Genomic DNA, 25145 nt, shown 5'->3' with positions numbered 1-25145 from the left:
ATGGCAGGTGGAACACCCTCCAGGGACTACAGGAGCACAACCGCTGTGTTTTAGATCAGTTTTCCTCAACCTCGTGCCACTCAGATGCATTGGACTCCCGTCACCCCATCCAATAGACCAAGGGTAATGCTAGCTGGTGGTGAAGGAAATTGTAGTACAATGCACAAGCAAAGTGCCATGTCAAGGGATCTTGCTCTGGATTATGTTATAGCATAATACTGCCTCAATAGTTTATCTGAAATAACCTACTGACTTAGATGAAAAAAACTTTTATTCAAAACAGAGTGAATACAAAACATCACTAATCTAATGAAAGGACACATTTCCACAAGCAAGTAGGGATGAACTCCAGTGTTCAGCAAAATATTGGGGAAGCATTTTCTTATACTGCAAAAAAGTATCTTCCCACCCCATTATTCTGGTGTGTTTATAAGATGACATTATCTCCATTGAGTGGTTGAGTTTGGTCCGCTCTCTGCAAAATCACTTTAAAGTCCTAGAGAAATAAGAGAAAGGCAAATTAGAAAGATATTCCCATCCACTTGACTATTGTGGGTTATTGGCGCAGATTCTCCCAACAGCAACCAGAAAAATAGTTCCATAATATTTACTGCTTGCTTTGAAACATTCAGGTAAATACCAAACATGTAAAACTAACTAAAACCTTCTTCTGTGGTAAAAAAAAATTAGCACCAGAATAATGACCCCAGGAAAATGCCTAAGATGAAAGGAAAACATTTCAAATCCTCTTACACTGTGAAGTTTTAACATGGCCTTGAGTGCTACTAAGGGACCAGGGCTTCATTTTCCCAATTTATATCGTTATAAGTTATTCTTTCTAAACAAAACTAATATTTCTAATTAATACAGAATAGTTCTAATCATAGATCATAGACATACAAATTCTACAAAGAAGTATCCCAAGGACTTAATTCACAACCCTCCAACATAACATGAAGGCTTAAATTAGCAAAAAAGTTATGAAGCAGCCTTATAGCTTAAATTCTGACTTTACCTAGATTCCATTATATCTACATTCTAAACTAATGTGTATTTCCTAAACCAATAATAGTAATATACCACAACTTCATAATTTTTACAAGAAAATGAATCAAAAACAGGTCTGGTGTGCAACAACCAACCAATAACTCTACCTTTCTTGGTTCATATTTTAAAAGTTGTTATTTGTGTGTGGGGAAAATCCTAAACTTTGAACCCTTTAAGCACAAGCAACAATGTGCTCCATTTGTACAGCCGTCTCAGATGGCTGGCCCTGACCCAGGGGAGCGCTCCATCTGCCTCGTTAATGGTCTGTAAAAAAAACAAACAGGTAAACAAACAAACCAATAAACAAAAATCCTCCATCTCAGCTTCTTGAGTATCGTCTGTGTCTTGTTAACTTTGGTGGGAGAGGATCCAAAAGGCACTTGGGAAAGACATGTGGATCTTGCAAAGGATTGCAGAGAACTGGGAAAGCCAGGCTGATAAAGGAGCAATGGCTAAGTACGGGGGAAAGGGTGATCCATCCGGCTTGGAAGGAAGGTGGAAGGGGTACTCACCATTGTGCACTGGGACATGAGGCAGACTTGAAATAACCAATGGGAAATCCAGTTAAGAAAAGGAAAGGGATACAGGAGCCTGGTCTGTGTATGAGGACAGAAATAAGGTAAAGGTTTCCCCATGACATTAAAGTCCAGTCATGCCTGACTCAGGCTCATCTCCGTTTCCTGGCCAAGGGAGCCAGGGTTTGTCCGCAGACAGTTTCTGTGCTCATGTGGCCAGCGTGACTAAACACCGAAGTGCACAGAAGGCTGTTACCTTCCCACTAAAGTGGTACCTTTTTACCTACTTGCATTTGCATGCTTTCGAACTGCAAGGCTGGCAGGAGCTGGGACGGAGCAATGGGAACTCACCCTGTCTCAGATTCGAACTGTCAACCTTTCAAACAACCAGCCCAGCAGCTCAGCAGTTTAACCCACTGTGCCACCCGCAGTCCTGAGGACAGGAATACAGAGGCCTATGCTCAGGCTTTGGAGGGTGCGTGCGGGGAGAAGTCTGACGCACGGGCAGGTTGGCCACTTATGAGTTGCCCAAAAAGGGGCAAATGAGGGCAGTGATTTGCACACCATTTTCTTACACTGATTTATAGGTATATATATAAATTTCAGAAATGCAATTGTAATTTTATTACATTGGATCTCACCATGCCATGGAAGGCTGTGACCAGGTGACCTGTATACCTCCCTCTTTAGCCTGTGCTCCAAGTGTGGCTGGTTCTTATGGCTCATTATTTTTAAGCTGGAATGGGACGGGATGCTTTCCAGTAACAGACAGTCCTTGGGCATCCCTTCAAGCAGAAAAATGCCTTCTGCAAACACCTGGCTATCCTACCACAGGGACAGAAAAGGCCAGAGCCAGAGTTGGTACCAGAAGCAGGTGCTGCAGGATGGAACATTTTTCACAGCTTTATCTTTCTGCAGAAAAAAGAATCCCCATTCTTTGATATGCACTTTTTCATAAAGTTAATTATTAACAATGTGTAGGGTTGGATCTAAACTACATTTAGTGTCACAGGCTTAATTATGTTTATGTTCCACAGAAAACAATGAGACAAGTTAAACTGTGGAATTTACTCCCACAAAAGGTAGTGATGGCCCCTAATTTATTTATATGGGTTCAAGGGGAGATTGGACAAATTCATGAGGGATAAAGCTATTAATGGTTTCCAGTCCTGATGAGCATAGGGCATCCTCAGTATCAGAGGAAGTATGCTCATGTACAGCCGGGGCCAGATGGTACTGTTACAGGTACATCCTGTTTGTGGGCAACTGTGTGAACAGAATCCTGGACTAGATGCACCCTTGGTCTGATCCAGCTGGGCTCTTCTTATTGTGATATGAGTCATGTGCCATTGGCCTCAATGGGACCGATGTGTAACTTATTTAGTCCAGACCCAACCCATTGAAGAATGCAAGTCAAACTGAGCAACTGGAATGTATGCAATACTAGTCATATCTAAACAGCACAGTTCTATTTAACTTTTTTCCAATTGGCCATTGCAAAGAAGTGCATATGTTTAAGTGTGTATCTCTTCAAGCAAACTAAAATTAGCTATTGCAAAGCTTCCGTTTGTTTCATTTTTGCTTAAAATCTAACTAATAAGGAAAGTATAGCCTTAAGTGTTTGTGCTTTAACTTTTTTACATGGATTACAATAAAATGATTTCCAAGTAAAGCTTTGAAGCTGACAGACAGCAGAGATGGGGAATGTCTAGCCCTGCGCCTTCCTCTGGCTTCTGCTCTTCTCTCAACCCGAAGCTTTAATTGCCTAATTGCAGTGCTGAGGAGGAAGGGCCAACCCTCCCCCAACACACAGTGCAACTCGCCCTCCTCAAAATCACCCCAGCAGTGATGGAAGCTTTATCAAGAGTCCATCTACAGTAGGAGAGAACTGACAGGTGACGCCACATGAGTGTGCATGCGAATGAACATTTGTGCATGCCACATGGCTGATGGGGTGTGTGTTTGTGTGCAAGAGAGAGAAAGGGAGAGTACCGGGTTTGGGTAATCATGTCGAGGCCACATGCCAGCAATGGGGCGGGGGGGGGGGGCTGAGCACTGCTGGCATGCAGCCCTCAGCATGCTTGCCCAGAACTAATTCTGACCGTAGCCTCCCAGATTTCCCCACTAAAGGCTGAAACCACACAGGATGTACTTCGCTGATTTTTCTAGGACATTTCAGTTTGACTCTTTCTGGCTATTGGGAAAAGAGACTTAGGCACAGTAAAGTGAATATGTCAGGAAGATGTGGGATCTGGACAGGTGAGAAGTAAGAGTGTGAGGGTATGTATGAGGCAGAACAAGGGACCTGGAGCATGCATGTGTGTGTGAAGGGGGGGGGAGCAGAGAGGAGGCGGCACTTAAGGAAGAGAGAGATATGTGTGCTTATCTAATACAACAGGGGACAATTTGCTGGAAATAGTAGAAATGAATAGTATCAGATACCTTACAAATTCTTTGTCAGGACCGCAACAACAAAAAAGCTACAGCACTCTGTGATTCAGGCTGAGAGGAATTTGTTTCAAAGAAAAATGACACTTTTCAAAGAACTGCCCATTAAGAATGAATAACTGTAAAGATTTCTGGAGTGACTCACATCTTCCCAGCATCATTGCACATCAAGAGATGAGGAAATCTCGAGAGTGGTGCTTTTGCATTGTGCTTCAGGGCTGTGTGCATGGATATGTGCCTGCACGGTGTTCTATGGGCCCACGGGGCAAAGCGCATGCCCCGTGGGCCCATCCTCTGCCCTCCGGGGTGGGGTGGGAGCTGGGTGAAACCACCCCTACAGTTGCCCGCAAGAACATATCACGGCACGGTACTGTACGAAATTAAAACACAGGTTAGACTTAGCCGCCTGGTGTTGCTTTGACTGCTGGGCCATGAAACAATTACATACATGGAAATGAAATAATATGAACAGTGGTTCCTCTTAACAGAGTGCTGGGCTTGGACAAGCCCTCACTATTATGCTTCTCCTAACTTTGGTTGTTTCATAATCTTACCAAAATCTTGAGAGGCATGATTCAGAGCACAATCTTCAGTCTAAGGACTGTAACAATCTAATCATATTTTTTTTCTAGGCTGAAATTAATGTTGGGGAAGGAGAAGACAACATGGCCGACTTCTTGGCCAGGAACATACTGAAATTTGATGGGGGCTGCCCGGCTGTTCTTAAAACCGTTCTGCCCCAGAATCTTGTTCTGAAGGAGGATATGCTGGAACACGCAAGTCTCTGGAGCAACTGGAGGATGAAAGGTGCTAAGAAGTGGGTCAGGTTATGGTTTTCATTTCTGCCGGTCTCTTGTGCCAGGCAAAATGCAAACTGTGCATGCTTTTAAATGTGTAAAGACCTCCAGGTGGGGAGGAGGCCGATCACTATCAGGATTACAGCAGACGAGGAGGGGGAAATCCCTACCCTGAGAGGCAGTTTTTTATTAGGAGGAAAATCCCCATCAGCATCAACAGGGGATTTCCTTCCAATGTAAATTCCTGCTTCAGAGAAGGAATTTTTCTAAGGACTACAGAAGAAGAAGAAAGAATGTAAAATTACCTCTCTCCACTAGGGTGCCCATTTATGCATCCCAAAAAGAGATTGAGGGGCGATGGACAAAAGACAGATTTTTAAAAAATGCATATGCTAATTTACCTGTTTAGATGCACATTCTTTATATTTATATAAGAGTTTATATTCTTTTCAGTGCCAGGTGAAAACCTTTTTATTCAAATGTTGTTTTAGAACTAGTGATTTTAGAAGCTAGCAGTCGCTTTTTAAAATGTATCTGATTGTATTTTCTGAATATTTATTATTCCTATTTATTGTTTATATATTGATGCTTATTGTTGTTTTAATGTTGTAAGCCATCCTGAGACGTTGTTGTAAAGGACGGCATATAAATGTTTTAAATAAATAAATTCAAAACAACTACTACAATTTAAATAGAAATGCAGTGCATGACTCCAGCGTGGGAAAGATTCTAGCTGCCCAGGCTGCTATCCAAGTGCTGACTGTTGGCAGACAAAATCAAGGCCCTTTGCTGGTCTCCCTTCTTAAGTTCTTTATCGTTAAACCAGAGTTGGACTGAACAACCCTTTAAACAGAGGGCATCTTCAACACAGGGTTATTTCGGACATCCCTTCACATGCAGAGCCATCCTCTGTAAAATAGGGCACATGATCACCCTCGTATTCGAAGCATTACCACACTAACATTGAGAGAGGGGCTGAAACTCTCCAGATACTGCAGTCACAAAGCGTGCATCAAATTGGCTTATGATCCACATTCAGACAAACAAGGCAGACAAAGGTGTGCATGAGACAAAATTCGGAGGGTAGCTAATACTCCACAAGTCAAAAACAAAATTCAGTCATCTTGATAGGTTAGACCACTGAGCTGAAGACAACAGAATGGTACAAATGCAGAGTTCTCTGTCTAGGAGAAAGAAAGAAAATCAAATGCATAGCCATGAGATGAGGGGTTCCTGGCTCAACAATGCTACAAGTGAGAAGGATCGTGGAACTGCAGATCACAAGCTGAATATGAGTCAATAATATGATGTGGCTGCAAAAAGGACAAATGCTAGTCTGGGCTGCATTAATGTGAGCATCACTTCTGAACCATGTTACTCCTTTACTCAGCCCTGGCTAGGCTTCATCTTGAGTACTGTGTCCAGTTCTGGGCACCACAGTTTAAGAAAGATGCAGACAGGGAAGAACAACAAAGATTATGAGGAAATAGGAAACAAAGCTCCTTGAGGAGAGACTAAAAGAATGGGGCAGATTTAGTCTTGAGAAGAGAAGAGACAGGAGAGATATGATAGCATTCTTCAAGTACTTGAAGGCTAAGATCAATTCTTGATCATCCTGAGGTGCAGGATATGGAATAATGTGCTCCAGTTATAGGGAGTCAGATTCTGGCTGAACATAAGGGAAAAAATCCTGCTTGTCAGAGCAGTACAACAATGGAACCAACAACCTAAGGAGGCTGCAGGTTGTCCCACATGGGAGGCATTCAAGTTGCTGCTGGATAGCCATCTTTTAGGGATGCTTGCATTGAGCAGGGTGTTGGACCTGATGTCCTATTGGACCCTTCCAACCCTTACTTACCTAAGATTCTATCACAACTGGGGGTCACCTTGATAACAAAAATAGGATGGAAAATAGAGTAGCTTTGGAGCAGTAGGTCAGAGTACTGGGAAATGCTTAAAAAATCCTAAACCCTTTTTGAAGAGGATCTCAAGGAGGACCACCAAAGGAAGCTGTCAATCTACTAGGATCCTCCTTTACTTTTTTCAAATATGTTGCTAAAATCACTGTGTATGTACAGGGCTCACTGAGATACACAATTCAAAGCATGGCCATTTTCACACATGGGCTGCACAAAGGCCAAAAAGAAGCATCAGTTTTCTCTGTTGCTTTGTGGTGCATGTTGGACATCGTCTACATAGCAAATAGGTTTAAAGCCATACCATACACAAAATCTAAGCAACTCCCCCTGCATCCTACTGGCAATGCTGCCATCAGCACATTAAAGGCTGATCTATTTATAAACAGTATTTTTATTATACCGCCCCAACCAAAAAGCTTACGAACAAGAAATAAGAAAGTCCCTGGCCACAGGCTAACAATCTAAAATACAAAGCATACAAAGAAAAAGAAATAAAGATGACAGGGGGAATAAATCAATCAATCAACATTTCGCAAGACGAATGGAATGGCCCTGCTTTACCTTCTCATCCTCTACAGTACCTGATGGAATGGTTGCTCCAAAGGACATTTGAGGATGGAAGAACCTTCATGATGTGGTCTTCAAGCCCTGCTGACAGAACGGCCCTGCTGCCCTTCCATTTCCCTGCCCCCCTTTCCTTGGCTGCTGCCTACAGGGCAGGGAAAAGGAAACCCTAAAATGGTGACATTACATGATGTATGTTTTTCGCCTACACTTAACTGGGGAGGCACAGAGCGTGTGGGAAGAGATATTGCTTAGCAGTGCCCAGACATGTTCCTGTAGACCATGGGTCCTCAAACTACGGCCTGGGGGCCGGACCCGGCCCGCCACGGCCATTTATCTGGCCCGCCATGCTCATTTGGACCCGCCGTGTGCACGCCTGCCACCGCCCACCTCACCCCGTGTGTGGGGAGGCAGCGGTTTGCTCGCTTGGAGAAAACGATCTCCAAGCGAGCAAGCCGCTGCCTCATGCGCCCACCTCATGGTGCCCGCCCGCCTGCACCTCCCTGTGTGCCCCATCCCCGCCTCAGCACGTGCACCTGCATACACCCCTGCCCCCATGCTGACACCACCTTTCCGGCCCGCGGCCAGCACCGGCACTTTTCAACTGGCCCCCTGGTGGAAAAGTTTGAGGATCCCTGCTGTAGACTATGACCTATAACCAGTTTAATAGTATTTCTCTAGGAACCATGAGACCTATATGTTTTGAGGGGGTGGGAACTATGCATTAATTTTTCTGCCGGAGATTCTTAGGGAGAATCCATGACAGTTAGACTATTTAAATCTGAAATGCATTTGTAGTGTAGATATACTTTTGCATACGCCACATCCTAGTTCTATAGAAGGACTTCTTTGAGACACGCAATTTGCATCCCGTACAACAAGCTGACAACAATTGTATGTTCACGGCAGTGATGAGTCAAGGTTTTGGAACAGCGCTTCATATTGGGAACCTGGGGGCAAATTCACTAATGTAATAAAGAGCATAAACAGCACTAGTTTATAGTAAATGTTACTATGTTGTAAGGAGTAATGACATAAAACAGCATGTAGACTTGAGGTATATGTGGTATGCAGAATATTCTTTGTATGCAAAAATCACTATATAGATCAAATAGTCAGAAGCAAAGGAGATTAGTACTGGAAATAAGAAAGGAAAACTTGGGCAACACTGTTGCAAAATCAATCAGTGCAAGTCAACTATAAGAGAGGCATATTATGTAGATTTCATCACCATACTTTAAAAACAGCAAAAATACACATACGCTTTTAAAAACTCAGTTAAAACATGAATCTTGAAGAACTAAGAGTCAATCTTATGCATATTTAAACAGAACAAAGTCCTACAACTTCCAGAAAGCCTCAGCCAGCATAAGAGTTGTAGTTTTTCTGAGTATGCATAGGATTGCATTAAGTGCCATTAAGCAACCCTATGAATAAATACCCTCCAGAGTGTCTTGTCACAATGGCCCTGCTGAGTTTTTGTAAACATCACATCTTAACTTATGTAGTTACACTTTTTTGACCAGCACAATTTGCTTGAATTTGGTACTTAGAAATGTTCTGCTCAGGAGATTTGAAGTATTTTCCCAGAATTACCACATGTGGATTACAAAAAGAAAGAAATAAAAAAGAGCAAATTTATGGAACAAGCTCTCCCTGTCTAGCATTTCATGGAAGTATAAATACTATTATTCAACCTGGAGTAAAATGGATTTTTATTTGCGTCACTTCAAAATGAAATAACCACATATGATTAATGTTTTTCAGGGGGCTTAACCCACAGTCATGATCAGCTTTGAAACAACAATTACTTCCACATTTTCTTCAGCAGCAACCTACTTTACTTCTATCCTGTTCTCCTAGCCACATCAGCAGCGATCAAAACACCTCGCTTTGCCTTTGCTCTGTCAAGCAGCCAGAAACATGCTTCTGCTGATAGCGATCAGAATCAATTGCGCACCTCATACCCAGTTTGAATAATAATTATAACTGCAGGCCCTGTGCCAAGATGAATCACTCACCAAATTCTCTTATGGTAAGTAAACAAGGATGCAAAATGCCTCCTTTCAAGTGCACTACAGGCTGCAGGAGAACAGCCATCCTCTCCTCTCTGTGGTGCCTTCATTTGAGAAATCACAGGTGAGCTAGGCCCAGTACACTGCCACTTCAGGGGCAATTGAACAGGATTGCCAGTTTGCAGCCCAAAGAAGATGTCTTGTTTACCCTGAAAGCAAATGCTGATGCTTGTTTTGCATGCCTCTGACACCACATCACTCTTGCCCTCCAGCACAACTGCTGTATCATGGAAACTTCCAGATCTACCAACAGTGTACAAGGAAAGGGGGCAGATAAGCAGTACCAGAGGAAAATGAGCAGAATCAGCCCTTGGCCTGCCCTTCTCCTGGCCAGCTGTAAGACACGCCCGACTCCTGATGTGGGGAGGGAGGCTGAGGGCATGGCCCAAGAAAGCCAGAGGTCTGCTGCCTCCAAACTCAGCAGCAAGTTTAAAGTCAAACAGGTAGTGCAACGTGACACTTCTAGATGTGAGAGACTGATGAAGTCCAAACCAATGAAGTGTCATTATGGAGCAACCAAACTACCGAGTGACCTGAACTAATGGCATGAACTACACCAACTTCCATTGGAACATTTGGTGGGTTCTCCATTGGGACACACCATAAAGGAAGATATAGGCCACTTAACTAAGTATGTGGATATATAGGAAGGTCTTACTTTAACATATACTCTACTTATCACAGAGGTTTGGAAGAGAGCTCTACAATTTGGACCCATGTTGCTTATAATACAAAATAGCCTGCGCTCTCCACTAGTTTGGCTGCTGATGACGAACCCCCAGAGCTTTGCCACTGGCACTCTGAGCTGCCTAGGGTTCCCCTACATGTAGTCAAGCATGTTGAGCTGCGTGCTTCAACGCAGGGCTTGCTCAGTCTGCAGCCTCCCATGTATGGCAGCCTACCAAGGGGCTCGATCAGCCCCTGAGCTCTGACGAGTGCCTGGGCCAGCCAAACCAAGGGGGCTGTCAAGCCCTGGGAAGGCATGCAGGCTCTAACAGAACCTGCTGGCAGGCTGGGGTGGGGGGTCGCAAGTGATGTAGGCTTGTTTAGGTAAACAAGCAAGCCAGCCTGTTTAGCCTTGGGTAAATAACACTGCACCCCATCCATAAAGAAGCAACATGCGACATTACTCAGCAACCCGCTACCTTCTCCTCTGATCGCCTCGGCTTCACAAGTGCCAGCGCTTCTACCTTGCAAACCACACCCTGGCTCCACTCAGCTTATCTTACAAGTCATCTCTGAATAACACAGCTCTGTGGGGGTTGCTTTTGTTTTGTTTTACTCTTCTTAAAAGGGAACACTTTTTGGGGCATTGATGCTTGTTTGATGTGGTTTGGAAAGAGAAATAAAATGTTTAGCTGGCCAATCAAGCAGACATGCGGCCAAAGCAAAACAAGGGCAGCAGAGGAGGCCCTGAAAAGTATAAACAAGGAAATAATAGGCCACCAAATAGTACTAAAACACTATGAATATTCAATAAACCAAATATACTTTTATTTACCTTTATATAGCAATTAGTTTAACCTAAAATATGCTTGTTCAGGAATATTCAGCATAGCTTTAGTTAAATGCATTCTTTTCATTGCACCAAGATAAATTATTGTTCTAACTATAAACATTGCATGGCTACCTTCTCTGCAAGGTATTTTATATTTCAACAACCACAACAGTGGAAGTTCCAGATGCCTTGCACTTCCAAGGGAAAATATACTTACATGAAGTCTGTATTCCTGGTAGCTGCTAATCAAGTCTTGAATGAAGGGATGTTTCAGAAGAAGTGCTATTTTGATGGGTTCTAATTCTTCAGAGCCAAGATCCTTATATACCTTAATGAAAGGCTTTAAAGGGGAATACAGATGGATTACAAAAAACAACACGGGTGTCTCATGCTCTTGCATGCTAGTATAGAAAGCAGAGATGGAGAATTATCACAGGGCCTGCTTTATTTTTCAGACAGTGGCCTGGATGATGAAATTATATTTTGGCACAACTCATTTCCCTCCACAGTGGTCAAGTTCTATACCAGGAGAGGCCAATTGTCGCCTTCCAGGTGTTTTGGCTTACAGCTCCCATCAGCCTCAATCAATATAGGGAATGGAGAGGGAACATGGGAGTTGGAGACCAACACACCTGGAGTGTCACCTATTGCTCAACCCTGTTCTATACAATACTTAGCAACTATGCAGCACATTTCAAGTATCCAGCACCTAACCATGTAGATAATAATGTGGAAACTCATCTGTTTTGAGTATACTAACTCAGCAATGCTGACAATAGCCCTGTAAAGTATAGTCATCTTGACTGGCTTGCCTGTGACATGGAATTCATTATTTTCCAACATACACCCTGAGCTACTAGGCTGTACCACCTCTCACATAACACAGTCCACCTAGTAGTAAGAGCCTTACCATTGTGGAGGATTGGAGGTTAGGCCTTTTGGGACATTACATCCAGATTTGCAAGAGTAAGGGCACAATCCCACAGTAATACTATTAAGTCCAGGAGAGGCAGCAGAGGCAACCTTCGCCTCTGTGCTTTCCCATCCTGCATTTTTGTTAGTTGAGCTGCAGAATACCTGGTATTTGGGCCTTACCAATCTCGTTCCTTTCCCACCCCTAAATACCCCCTTTCCCCTTCTCTGGGGCCACATCTTTCAATGCTGATTGCAAGGGTTGTGTTATTTCTTGCCTTTTATTGCTACAGTTGACATAGTTTTATCACTTTTATTGTAGTTCATACCGGTGTGGTTTATTACATTTTATAAACTGCTTTGGTACTCTAAGATATGGGATGGTCTAAATATATTCACAATTTAAAAAATAATCAACTGCAGACTCTCCCTCAGCTTGCTATTGAGGGAAGATGAGGATGCTATTTTCCTTACAAGTAAAACCAAGAACAAAAACACTGTTGATCAGATAAAACTGCTTTGCCAGTGGGTTTCCGATTGGGCTTTCCTGATAAGAGATCCTGGAAATCTGTGTAAGGTTGTTCCATATCCAAACAGCTTTTCCATATCCGTCTGTCTAAGTTTTCCTAGCCCATTAATTAGCACAGAGTTCTCAGAATGGTTATAAAACAAAACCCTAGCAAACCAGTTTAAAGACAAGGAAAAAGCATCATAAAACATCTATAAATTTCCCCTTTCCCAAAGGTTATTTATTGATTTATTGAACTTCTCTAATGTCCAACTGCCAAAGTCCTGTGGGCAGTTTACAACAGCTCCTCAACAAGACCATGATGCAATTAGAAACAAACACAAAAGGTCCAATGATACAGAACTGAAAAGCAATTTAATAGGTAGTCTACAGAGGTACTCAATACAAAACAGACCTGTTAAAAACACCGGGCAGAGGTAACCCCACTAGATAACCTTGGATATTTTTAAATGCCTTGGTACAGGGGGCTGTTCTCACCTGGCACCACAGAATAACAGAATTGGCACTAGGTGGGTCTCACTGGGAAGATCGTTTCAAAGTCAGCAAGGGAGGGGAGGACAGAGAAGACTCTTCCTCTGGGACTCCCTCTGGGGTGGCACTCAGAGGAAGTCCTCCATTGCTGACCAGCTTGTACAGGCAAAGAGTGGATAGGGGGAGCATTCTACTGTGGTCCCAGACTATGTAAGGCCTTATAGGCTAAAGCAAGCACTCTAAATCCAGTTAATAAGCTTATGGGCTACCAGTGCAAGCAAGCTAGAATTGGTGTCCTGAGGACAGAACTTCTACTCCTGGTTATTAGTTTGGCTGCCACATTTTGCACAAGCTGCAGCTTCTGAACAATCTTCAAGGAGTGCCCCATGTCAAGTCTGTTGCAATAATCTGAGAGATTACCAAAGCTTCCATTAATGAAACTAAGCTATCTCTGTTCAGAAATGACCATAGCTATTTTTTGTCCAGATAAGTGGCCACCACCTATAGCTGCAACAAGGAACACCACCATGAATGCTGATATCATTCCAAATCAACAACCTAGGCTACCCCAACATCACATCTGGGACTGCCTCTGTCAACTCTGGTAGGGATGGGTTGCAGGGTGGGTGGCATACCAGCAGAATCCTCCAATCCATCCCCCTGGCCTAACACAAGATGCAAATGCTCCACAGCTAGAGGCAGACAACTCCAGAGACAGATGGAATTCTTGCAGACCAGAGCAAATCCACCACCGCTGGCCCTGAAATCTGCCTTGCTGCTGTACTAAATATGCTGGTGAGCACAACTGGGAGAGACTCCCTCCCAAGCCCATCCAGATCTTAGTTTTATAAGTCAGATCAGCTGCCTCATCCACTGTTACTTCAAAGATGGAGGTATTATTTTGCAATGAAGCAGCCTTTAAAAACAACATCTGGAGACCCAACAGCAGGCTGGTATGGCAACCGACAAATCCACAAATGCAAAAATGGCATAGGAAAATAACTGTGTTGGCTGTGTTGTCTTGGCTGTGTTCTTCTTACCTGGAGAGTCCTCCACCCAGTGCCACATCTCCTTCTACCAATCACTACGCAGTTTGGGTGCCCTACAGTCTCCCCAGCTGGATGTACATCCACATACTTAGGCCTATGAAAAGCCAGGCAGGTATATAACCAGAAACAAGTGAAGGAAAATGAGGGGTGTCCTCACTTTCATTGCATCCAAAAGGAACAGACCAAAGAGGTATTCTTCTCTCTTCCCCCGCCCCGGGGAGGGGGCAGTCTGCCACCCGGCAGCAGGCTTACTTATACATCTTCAGGCAGAGCACCATTAGTGAAGATTGGACTCACCTGGCCCTTGGCAATCCTGAAGCTACTCAGAGAGCTTTGACTATAATTAAGCAAACAAACAAATAAATCCCTTTCCCTGGTTTGTTTTGGAATCTTTATTTTTGGATCCCTTTTCCAAGTGGATCTTGGACTCTAGCATTGGGCTCTTGCTATACCAAAGTAGATAATGCACCCCTTCCAGTTCTGGCAGACAGAGAGCTGTGGCATAAATGCATCTCTTTAATAAGGGGCTTACTTAAATCAGTCCATTCTTAGAGCTGTACAGCTGCTAAAGTTTCTCTTTTCCATACATTTTAGAAATGCCTAATGGCAGCTTTCTTTTAGGAGGTAATAAGATGAATAAATCTTGTGATAGAAAATTCTTTGAAGTTTAAGGATATACAGGTTCTTTTGAATTATCCAACCTCCTCTTGCAATCTAAGGTAATGACAACATAAATGGATTTTCTGTGACAGCTAAAAGACTAATATTACAACACTGGAAGGCTAAACAGTCACCTGTTAGGTAATTAGGTATAATTAGGTATAACCTACAAATGGATAAACATATGGATATTTGGGGTGCCTTTGGTGAAATATATGCATAGCTATTAATATAATACTATGTTATGTTATATACTAAGATATAGGATTACACAACATAAATTATCCAGTGCTATGAATCTTCTTAACTACTGTTCAAACATTTTAGTTTTTCTTTCTTTTTGCTTCTTTTTATGGTATGGTTTGGGATTTTTGTATTGCACAATAAAGCAAATTATTGTTTTGATTTCTTTTTATTTTAATAAGTGAAATATTGCTTATGATAAGACTCTTGATAAGAGTAGTATGTAATATTAATTAAATCAGTAGAGGAACTATCAGCTAGTTAACCAACCTCGTAATTGTCCTTGGCTGTCAGATAACCACTAAATCTATGGTTGTCAGCAGCTTTGTTGGATTCATGCTGGAACACCCGGAGTAGTGTAGCTAGAGAAATATCTCCTTCATTGGTGAAAGACTGGGTGTCCTCTTCCCTTTCCTTTTCCTCTTTTTCCTTGTCTTTCTCTTCCTCTTCCTCTTCCCCTTCTTCAGCAGTCTCCTCTTCCTCCTGCTCATCATGCCCATCACTTGATATCAGCTGTTCAGCAGAGGAAGTAAACTGGGGAGGAAAGGCAGAAGAGATTGTAATGGCACACATACACTTGAGGGCTTGCCAGCAACCACCTGATCAGATAGGCTTGCTGCTACCACCAACCAGGAGACTTCGAATAGCTAGGGTGAGGCCAACATTTTTCCAAGTGCATGCTTTGCAGTGAGAATACCAGTTTGAGACATGCCATGTAGCCAGCAAAGGGGGAAACAAATCCCACAGAAAGGTGTGCATAAAACAGAAATACATATATAAATAAAATTTGCAGGTGCTGGAAGGAGGAGTGTCAGGAAAGTTCCAAGTGAATTCTGTTAGCGTGATTCTAGGCAATGGCTTCTGTTTCTGGGCATGTCATGAGTGGAGCCAGCTGGAGCCGGGGGTCAGACTAGATGGCCTGGGAGACCCCTTCGGACGTGCTCTGTTTCTATTGAAACAGTTTCTATGTTACTGCTCTCCAAGCTCAACATGCATAAAAGAGTACAATAAAATTAATGTAAGCTTCCAGAGTTCTGCCTTCCAAAAGGCTATTCAGTCCTGATGTGTTGTACCTGGAACTCTGAATTACTGAAGGGAGTGGGCAACATTTAAAGAGATAAACTTATCTTATTATTATAAGATAATCTTATAATGCCTCCTCCTGAGTATGTCTTAGAATACCAAAAGGTATTAATTTCTCTCCCACACTCTTAATTAGATCTTCACACACAACCTCATTGAAAGTACAAGAACTATTCAGAGTATGCCTAGACTTAGCTTTAAACTAATTAAACTGGCAACTAACCAAAAATTGCACTTTTGTGATCTTGCTGAGAAATCTAATGAGCCATGTTAGATTTTGCAGAACTAAGTTCCCTAGAAATTTTTGAAGAATGCCATGCTTGACACATTAGTCTGATAAGAAATATCTGGCAATATGGCCCTCCCCACCAAAGCATATGAAAAAGACATGCTTGATCAGACCAGGATCAAACCTAAGACCATATCTAAGTTCAGCTTTTGTTCACACAGTGGTTGGCCAGCTGTTTGTTTATCGACCATGGTATCCTTCTGGATAGGCTAGCTGCTAGTGCGATTGGGAGTTGGAGGCACCGCATTGCGGTGGTTCCGCTCCTATCTCAACAGCCGATTCCAGAAGGTGGTGCTGGGGGACTATGACTCTGCGCCATGGCAGTTATGCCATGGAGTTCCGCAGGGGTCCATTTTGTCCCCCTTGCTATTCAACATCTACATGAAACCGCTGGGAGAGGTCATCAGGAGGTGTGGGCTGCGGAACCATCAGTACGCTGATGATACCCAGCTCTACCTCTTGTTTTCCACCAAACCAGGTGAGGCAGTGGCTGTACTGAACCGGTGCCTGGCTGAGGTAATGGGCTGGATGAGGGCCAATAAACTGAAGCTCAATCCAGATAAGACGGAGGTCCTGTTGGTGGGTGGTTCAGGCTTCGGGATGGGGGACTTGGGCCTTGTCCTAAATGGGGTTGCACTCCCTCTGAGGGACAGGGTTCACAGCTTGGGAGTGCTCCTCGACCCTGAGCTGTCACTAGAAGCTCAGGTGACGGCAGAGGCCGGAGCACCTTCCTTCAGCTTCGGCTGATCCATCAGCTGCGTCCCTTCCTGGAGAACGACTGCCTGGCGACAGTGACACACGCGTTGGTAACTTCCCGATTAGACTTCTGTAACGCGCTCTACGTGGGGCTACCCTTGAAGATGGTCCGGATACTTCAATTGGTGCAGAATAGAGCTGCCAGGTTGCTGATGGGGACTGGGTGTTGTTCTCATATAACCCCAGTTCTCCGTCAGCTTCACTGGCTCCCGATTGAAGTCCGGGCCCAATTCAAGGTGTTGGTTATGACCTATAAAGCCCTCAACGGCTTGGGACCTGGCTATCTAAAGGAACGCTTGCGTCCATATATGCCCTCCCACACCTTGAGTTCAGCAGCAGAGGCCCTTCTCCGGGAACCCTCCGTGAATGATATTAGGAGGGTGAGTACCCGGAGAAGGGCCTTGTCTGCGGTGGCACCCCACCTATGGAATGCGCTCCCCAGAGAGGTCCGCCTGGCGCCGTCGTTATTTGTTTCTCGGCGCCAGGTGAAGACCTTTTTATTTAAAACTTATTTTAATTGTTAATTTATTATGTATTTATAGGTTTTAAATTTTTAAGCCGAGATGTTACCAGGTTTTTAAAATTTTTAATTGTATTAATTTGTTATTTATATGTTTTAATTATGGTGTGAGCCGCCCTGAGGCTTTGTTGCAATGGGGGTGGCATAGAAATGTTTTAAATAAATAAACAAATAAACAAGCGGCACTTGAGTGCAATGACGCCCTCTTACTTGTGCTCCCCAGATAGTGGCATACACAAGCATATTGGAGCCACTGAACGCCTTCTCCTCCACCAATTTGTCTAATCCCTTTACAAAGCCATTCAAACTGGTGACCAGCACTAGGGCGGGCAGTAGCAAATTCCACAGTTCAGCTATCTGACGGGTGAATTGGGGCTTCCTTTGATCTGATGTCAGACTGGGTCATAGGACTGAACTCCAATTTTGTCAAATTATTTTTCCACCTTTCATCTAATAGAGATGTAGCATGATTTCAGTATGAATGCAAGAAAAGGAAAAACAAATGAAGATAGGAATGTGACAATTATAGCCAGTAATTTAGCAGGCTGCACATAAGTAATCCCACTAGCACACTGAGCAGGAAACAAGTAAATGGGCATAGGGCTTACAAAACAGAAGATTATGATTGAACAAAAGCAGTGATGCCGAACAGCTGGAGAGGAGGAACAAAGCAGCAGGGAAGAGCACAGGGGCAGCATGGCCGGAGGCTGAGGGCTACAACAGCCTATAGATCATGGGCTGCACACCCCTGCCTTATGGAATAAGATTCTCATTTGCCTTCAGCTGAGCAACACTAAGTTATTCGCAGCATTATCAACAACATTTTTACCACTTGAGGAACAGGAGGGTGTTTCTCTTTCATCCTGTGGATATATGTTCTGGTGGCAACACTAAGAGCCCGATAGACACCATCAACAGAATCAGGGTGTGAGGCAAAATAGAGGAGCATCTCAGTATAGTTCAGCTGTGGAGGATCTTTTTCAGGATCGGCAAACAAAGTGAATAAAAACTGTAACACAAAACAGGCTTCAGTTAACTGATGTACAGGCCCTTTTAATGTATTCTTGTTTTTGCGAGCCATCCAGATAGTCTGTGGGCTATGGGGCAGCATACAAGTGTCACAAACAAACAAACAAACAAACAAACAAACAAATAGACTATCACTGAGCAAAATCCATCCAAATATGGATGTAGCTACAGACCTGCTCCACAAGTTACTTTTTCAGCCACGGGGCCCTGGAGGAAGTGCATGTTTTGTAATGCATATATGGTGACTTCCACTGATTCTGCTTGGGGAAATGTTCCCATTTCATACCCTTTGGTTATTTTCATATTATACTCTCTCCTCAGTTACAGAGGGCAACATGATTGCAATTACATCCACAATGACTTCAGAATAACTCCTGGAATATATGCAAATTCTGGTAAAGATGTCAAGAACATATGAAAATTTCTGCTCATTTAGTTGGACTCTCTTGTGCATGTATTGTGGCCTCCTTATCAATCACTCATGCGGTACAGAATTGCGTGATGAATATATTTTCTCCCAGCAAAGCACCACTTTCTCGAGCTTTCCACTAAATTAGTTGGGAATGATATCCAGGAAAGCAAGCTTAGGAGCAGCATGTAAAAGTGTAAATGTAAGTGTAAATCAAACTGTTCCCAGTAATCCTATTTATTGCTGCCATTACTATTACCCAATGGCTGAAGCTCTCTGGGTGGCTCAAAACAATTTCTCAAGGTACAACAATAAAAATGAATACAATAAATATGCAGATATAATACAACATAGTGTAAAATACCCATGTATAAAATTTAAAACAGTTTAAACATTTAAAACAATTCCAACAAAACGAGGACTGATTAAAAACATAATAAATGAATACTGAATTGTGTTTTGACTTGTAGAGCAAGCCAGCAACTGACTTTTCTGGAACCAACTAAGGGTGCCATTCTCAGCATGTTTCAACAAAAAAAGTCTTAACTCCCAACATTCCACAGCCAGCATGGATGACTGGGAATTGCTGGAGTTTCCCCTGTCTAAATATGCACAGAAGTGTGCCTCAAAGCTAATAGATTTACAAACTAAACAAAAAACAGCACCCTTGATTTCCAAATTCTTCAGCAGCAACCTTAAATGCTTCAGATATAATACAATACAGACATTCTTGAATCTACTGACTTTAGTGTGCCCAGTTCTGTCCTAGGTTATGAATGTTTATGCTTACTCTTATAAGATGCTCTTGACGATTAAATGGTAAAGGTTCTGTAGGACTTTCTGGAATGACCAAATCTTCACTTCCTTTAAACCACAGACCAACCTGCAAACAACAAGTGTTTAGTCTTTCTGATCTTGTTTGTATCTCTCCATGTTTTCTAGCTTATGGACACTTTAAGAACATAGAAATATGACAAAAACTCCCTGCTGGAGCAGGTCAAACACAGCATCCTGTTCATCTGATCCCTGGTATCTTTGGGGATTCCACTGGCAGGGCTTGAAGGTAGTTGGAACAGGTTGGTTTCAGATCCTGTTTGTAGTCAGAGATTAAACCTGTTTCCAGTCTTGTAACAAAAAGTTTCAGTTTAAAAAACACAGCATTTTGTATTATGGCCAAATGTGTTAGATTTATGTATTAAATTTATATCCTACATTTTTTTTCACAAAGAACCCAAAGTGCCTTACATCATTCTTCTGCTCCTGCTCTCAGTCTTATCCCCACAACAACCTTGTGAGGTAGGTTGGGTTGAGAGTCTGTGACTGGCCCTCAGTTGGCTCCATGGCTGAGCAGGAACTAGAACCCAGGTCCCCTGAGTCCCAGTCCCATGCTCTTAATCACTACACCAGAATGGCTCTCAAACAATCAAACAAAGAGGGACCAATAAGTTTTTGGTCACTGCACAGTACTTTTATATATTCTGTTAGGAATTTTTCAATTCTGTTGTATTATTCTATGTATAAACTTTTCCATTTTCCAGTAATCTTACCAGGTTTTGTTCTGGCTTTTTAATACTGAATATTTGCATTATGATATATAAGAGGGAGGAGGAAGAAAAGGGAGAAGGGAGCACAAGGGCACAACACTCAGTCTTCACCTAATAAAGCATGACAACTCTAATTACTTAGGTTTTGTAATGTCTAAACCCGGCCATTGTGTTTCTCTAAATCCTCAAAAGTGGCTCAAGATTTCAGATCATTACCACCTCTTTTCTTCTATCTGCCTCCTTGAAACCTGGTTTAGTCAGATTAAAACTGATCTCCAATAACTTAGGAACTGCTTAACTCATGCTGACGTCATCCATGTGCAGGCAGGAAGAACCAACAGAGCGTTAAGCTGCTGGTTGACAGGAGGAGGGCAGCCCTGTTTTGCATTGGTGGGGGGCAGATGAGAGGAAGCCAAAGTGTAAAGTACTTGTGCAGGGAACTCTGGCACTCATGTCTGAGAGGCCAGCCTAGGTGGCTGTACTTCCAAGTCCCTACCAGCATGTTCTCAGCATAGGCAGAAAGAGGCAACCGGGTAGACCAACAGGAGGGAAGAGAAATGTCATAATAATCAGGGATGCTGAAAACTTTGGGAAAGTTGGAGTCAGTGCTACTGATATTTCTGAGGCCACTAAAGTGCCTTCCACTCTCAAGAGTGCATAGATGAACTAACACTGCCTCTGCAGGGACAGTGTCTAAAGGACACCTGCCACTTAAGGACAATTTCTAAACATCCACGCTAATGCATGTTTGCCCTGTCAGGCTATAAACAGAAACCAGGCAGCCAGAAATGTCAGGAATATAACCAAAGGGGAGCTAAGGAATCTGAGGGGCACCCGTAAATCCTACTTTTGGGGCAGACACAATGTCTGTCATATGACAAGGGAAGCGGGACCAAGGAACAAACTTGTCCTAAGCCCAGATACATTAGGCTTTCTTGTCTGTGCAGACAAGAGTGCTAGTAGAAGGTGGTAGGAATAGATTCAGTTTTGCCTGCTGTGTGCATATTCATTCCACCATTGTCTTTGTGCACAGGCTTGACAGAAACTTGTCATGCTTCAACTGCTTTGACCAAAGAGATGAGTGCATGCACCACAGGAAAAGATGCATCTGCCATATCAATTTCAGCTCTGTGAAAACCAAAAACAAAACTACTGTTTGTCTCCAACATCCATTTCTTTCATTGTGCAATTGACCTCAAAACTACCTGTGTTAGAAGGATACTTTGCAAATCTGTAGAACATACTTAGAAAACTCCAATCCTGGCCTACATTTGCTGTATAAGGATTTATTTAAAGAAGCTTGCTAGCTTCATCTGGGAGTGTCACAACCTTATCCAGAACCCTAGAAGTTAACTACTTAACCCAGGTGAGATTATTTGGTATTGTTGGCCTCAGAGGCATTTCGCCTGGGAATAAATACATTATTTGGCATTTTATCTAAGGGTGTCACTTCGCTAGCACAAAGCTTTTATTGGAGAAAACCCTGTTTGTATTCTGGCACAACTATTCTGATTCTGTTCACACAGCCCATGCAAACTGTTGCACAAGTATTCTGACCCAGTTTGAACAATGCATGCAAGCTGTTGCACAAATTGTTGTGAAAGTACAAGTCATTACACAACCTTTCCCACAAATCACTGTGCAAGATCTTGCATTACAAAAGCTGTTGTGTAAATCATTGCACAAGGCATTGCACAACTCAAGAGTTTCTTACAGGTGTTGTTTTTATTAGTTATGCAACTTCTGATAGTTATTGGGCAATTGCTAGCAGAACAACACCAATTCTTGCAATTTTTCTGCTAATATATGGATACAACCAGAAACAGCGCCCGAAGCACTTAGTCCAATGAAGTTGAAATGAGTTGCATAATACGTGAATTTGCAGAACAGCTTGTGCAACACCCTGTGAAACAAATTGTGCAACAGTTTGCACAATGGCATGTGCACCAGCTTGTAGAAGAGTCTGTACAAGCAGAAAAAAAGGAAATGCATTTGGCACTTGCACAAGGATAAAAACAGGGTTTTTCACAATTGATAGAAACTGTGTTCTAACTTAAAGCCACTGTTGGATACAACCCTATGAGTGGAATTTGTTTCTTCTGTGTTTGCTCAAAAACAACACACACAGTCAGATGTTGCTCAGATTTACCAGCCCAATTATCAGCTACAGAACCTGAAAAAAAAGTTCTACACTATTTCCTGTGTTGACTCTGGAGTTGTTGGTATGTTTTTAATCTCAACCCATGCTATGCAAAATACCGCAACACTGTGTGGGTGGGTGTATAATTGAGAGCTGCATCTCTTTGTGGTTTTTCCATTCCTAGTGGGTATTGTTTCTTTTCCTTCTTTTGGTTACACGAGTTGCCACAAATTGGGGCTTGTTTCTTTCCCTTTTTCTAATGATATATGTAATGGCATGGTATAGCTTAATAAACAAGAGGTTTAATACAGATGTCATGTGATTATGGGAAAGTCTTGCTATTTGATAAGGATCCTGACCTGTCCCACATTTTAGAATGTATAGCAGCACAAAAGCAAAAACACTTTCTTTAATACTGACAACATTTAAATGGTAGTAGAAAACCTTCACAGATTCATAGAATAGTAGATTTGGAAGGGGCCAGAGGGCCAGAACGTCTAATCCTATGCTCAGTGCAGGATTTTAAGTTAAATTATCCATTTCAGATGGCTGTCCAGCTGCATTTTGAATGCCTCTAGTCTGAGAGAGCTGACAAGCTCCTTGGGTTTGTTAGAGCAATATGACAATCAGCAAGTTCTTCCTGATGTCCAGACAGAATCTGGTTACCTGTAATTCGAGTGCATTATTCTGTGTCTTGCATTCTGAAATGCAAGGACCTCTGAAGAGGTCCTGGCTCTCCCCGGTGTGACAGCCTTTCAGGTATTTGAAAAGTGCTATCCTATCTCCTCTCAGTCTTTTCTTCTCAAGGCTAAGTATGTCCAGTTCTTCAATCTCCCTTCACAGGATTTTGTTTCCAGTCCCCTGGTTTTCTTAAACTTAAGAAACAGTTCTTTGTTAAACTGTGCCCAGAACTGGATGCAGTACTCAAGATGAGGCCTAACCAGTGCTGCGTAAAGAGGAACTACTACTTTATAATACTTCTGTTAATGCAGCCCCAAATAGCATTTGCCTTTTTTTGCAGCTACATCACATCATTGGCTCATATTCAGCTTGTGAGCTACAATAATCCCAAGATTCTTGTATCGCTGAGTCATGTATCCCCCATCTTGTAACCGTGTATTTACTTCTCTTTTCCTAGATGTAGAACTTGGCATTTGTCCTTACTGAATTTCTTTCTGTTACTTTCAGCCCAGTGCTCCAACCTAACAACATCACTTTGAATTTTGTTTCTGTCTCCCAGGGTATTAGCTATTCCATCCATCTTTGTGTGATCTGCAAATTTGATCAGCATTCCCTGTACCTTTTTGTCCAAGTCATTAATAAAATTGTTGAAGAGCACTGTGCCCAGGACTGAGCCTTGTGGTAACGAGCCTTGTGCTCATTACCTCTCCCCAGTCTGAGAAAGTGCCATTGAAAAGCACTCTTTGAATCTGATTTTGTAGCCCACTGTGGATCCACCTGATAGCTGTTCCATTTAGCCCACATTTAGCTAGTTCGCTCATCAGGATATCATGGGGCATTTTGTCAAAGGCTTTGCTGAAGTCAAGGTATATTATGTCCACAGAATTCCCACAGTCCACAAGGGATGTTACTCAATCAAAAATCGAGATCAGATTAGTCTGACAAGATCTGTAATTACTACTTTGTAAGTCAGTTATTGTCTAGGCTCACAGTCTGGGCAGGTAAACATCTAGAATTATGCACATATTGCAGTGGGACACAACACAATTGGTGGATGTGATGACCTACATACTAAAAAATATTTTATGCTGTGTTAGCTAGAAGTCCTGGAGACCGGCAGTCTGCCATTACACTGATAGGGCATTACGGTGCATAGGTGTCATTGCCCAGGCACCAGATGTGTCTGCACCAGAGAAAGAGTCCTGGGCATCAGGAATCCTAAAACAGGGAAAGATGCTCAAACTGATCCATCACAAGAACCAGTCACTGAGGAACCCTCTCCTGTAGACCCCTCTACAGAAAATGAGCAGAGAGGACCCTTGAGGAATGTATTCTCCCCATCATGGTCCCTGGAAATGCCTCTCTACCAACATGGTTGGATATTAATGAGACCTATCCAGACATTCCACTGATTCTTACCATTCCACCGCCTCTCTGGCCCCACGTATGTCAGGAGACCAATGAGCATAATGCAGCAGATACTTCAGAGGACTGATAAGTAGCTTCATAACAGAAGGTTGTCATATAACGTGAAAGCTGATCTCAGCCAAGGAAGCAAGCTGAAGAACACATCTTCCTGCAGTTAGCATGTCATCCCTCCATAGGCTGGAACAAGATTCCAGATTTCCATCTTTCTGGACCATTTATCACTCTTATATTTGCTAATTTTAGGCCAGTTTTCAGTATACAACCTCCAGGGCAGTGTACAATCAATCATAATATTACAATGAAAAGCTTAAGTGGCTTAGTGTACAATCAACATTAACAACATTTCAGTGAAAAACTTAATAGTAAAGACAAAAGCTTAGGAAAAGCAGCCATAAAAACAGCTCAACCCAGAATGCACACCTGAAATACTGTAGCAGGGGATAAACCTGCCAAGTAACAAAAAGACAAGCAGAGTGCCAGGTGAACTTACCTGGACTAAGTATTCCTCACACAGTGTCTGATCACTCCAGTGTCCCTCT

General features: G+C 42.7%; 1 protein-coding gene across 1 annotated transcript in view; it reads right to left on the bottom strand.

The window, feature by feature from the left end:
* Window positions 1-427: 427 nt before the first annotated feature.
* SPEF2 (sperm flagellar 2) overlaps window positions 428-25145 on the bottom strand; it is a 123105-nt gene continuing 98387 nt past the window's right edge. The window contains exons 31-35 of the mRNA XM_044431056.1: window positions 19604-19696; window positions 18205-18384; window positions 14998-15150; window positions 11081-11203; window positions 428-496 (exon numbers count right to left, since the gene is read on the bottom strand). Of these exons, the coding sequence (XP_044286991.1) occupies window positions 428-496; window positions 11081-11203; window positions 14998-15150; window positions 18205-18384; window positions 19604-19696 (618 nt within the window). The remainder of the gene's footprint in view (window positions 497-11080; window positions 11204-14997; window positions 15151-18204; window positions 18385-19603; window positions 19697-25145) is intronic.

This window comes from Varanus komodoensis, unplaced genomic scaffold (assembly GCF_004798865.1).
Source record: "Varanus komodoensis strain SLA01 unplaced genomic scaffold, ASM479886v1 scaffold22, whole genome shotgun sequence".
NCBI classification, from domain to species: Eukaryota; Metazoa; Chordata; class Lepidosauria; order Squamata; family Varanidae; genus Varanus; species Varanus komodoensis.
The sequence above is the reverse complement of the archived record's forward strand: the minus strand, read 5'-3'. Positions and strand labels throughout refer to the sequence as shown.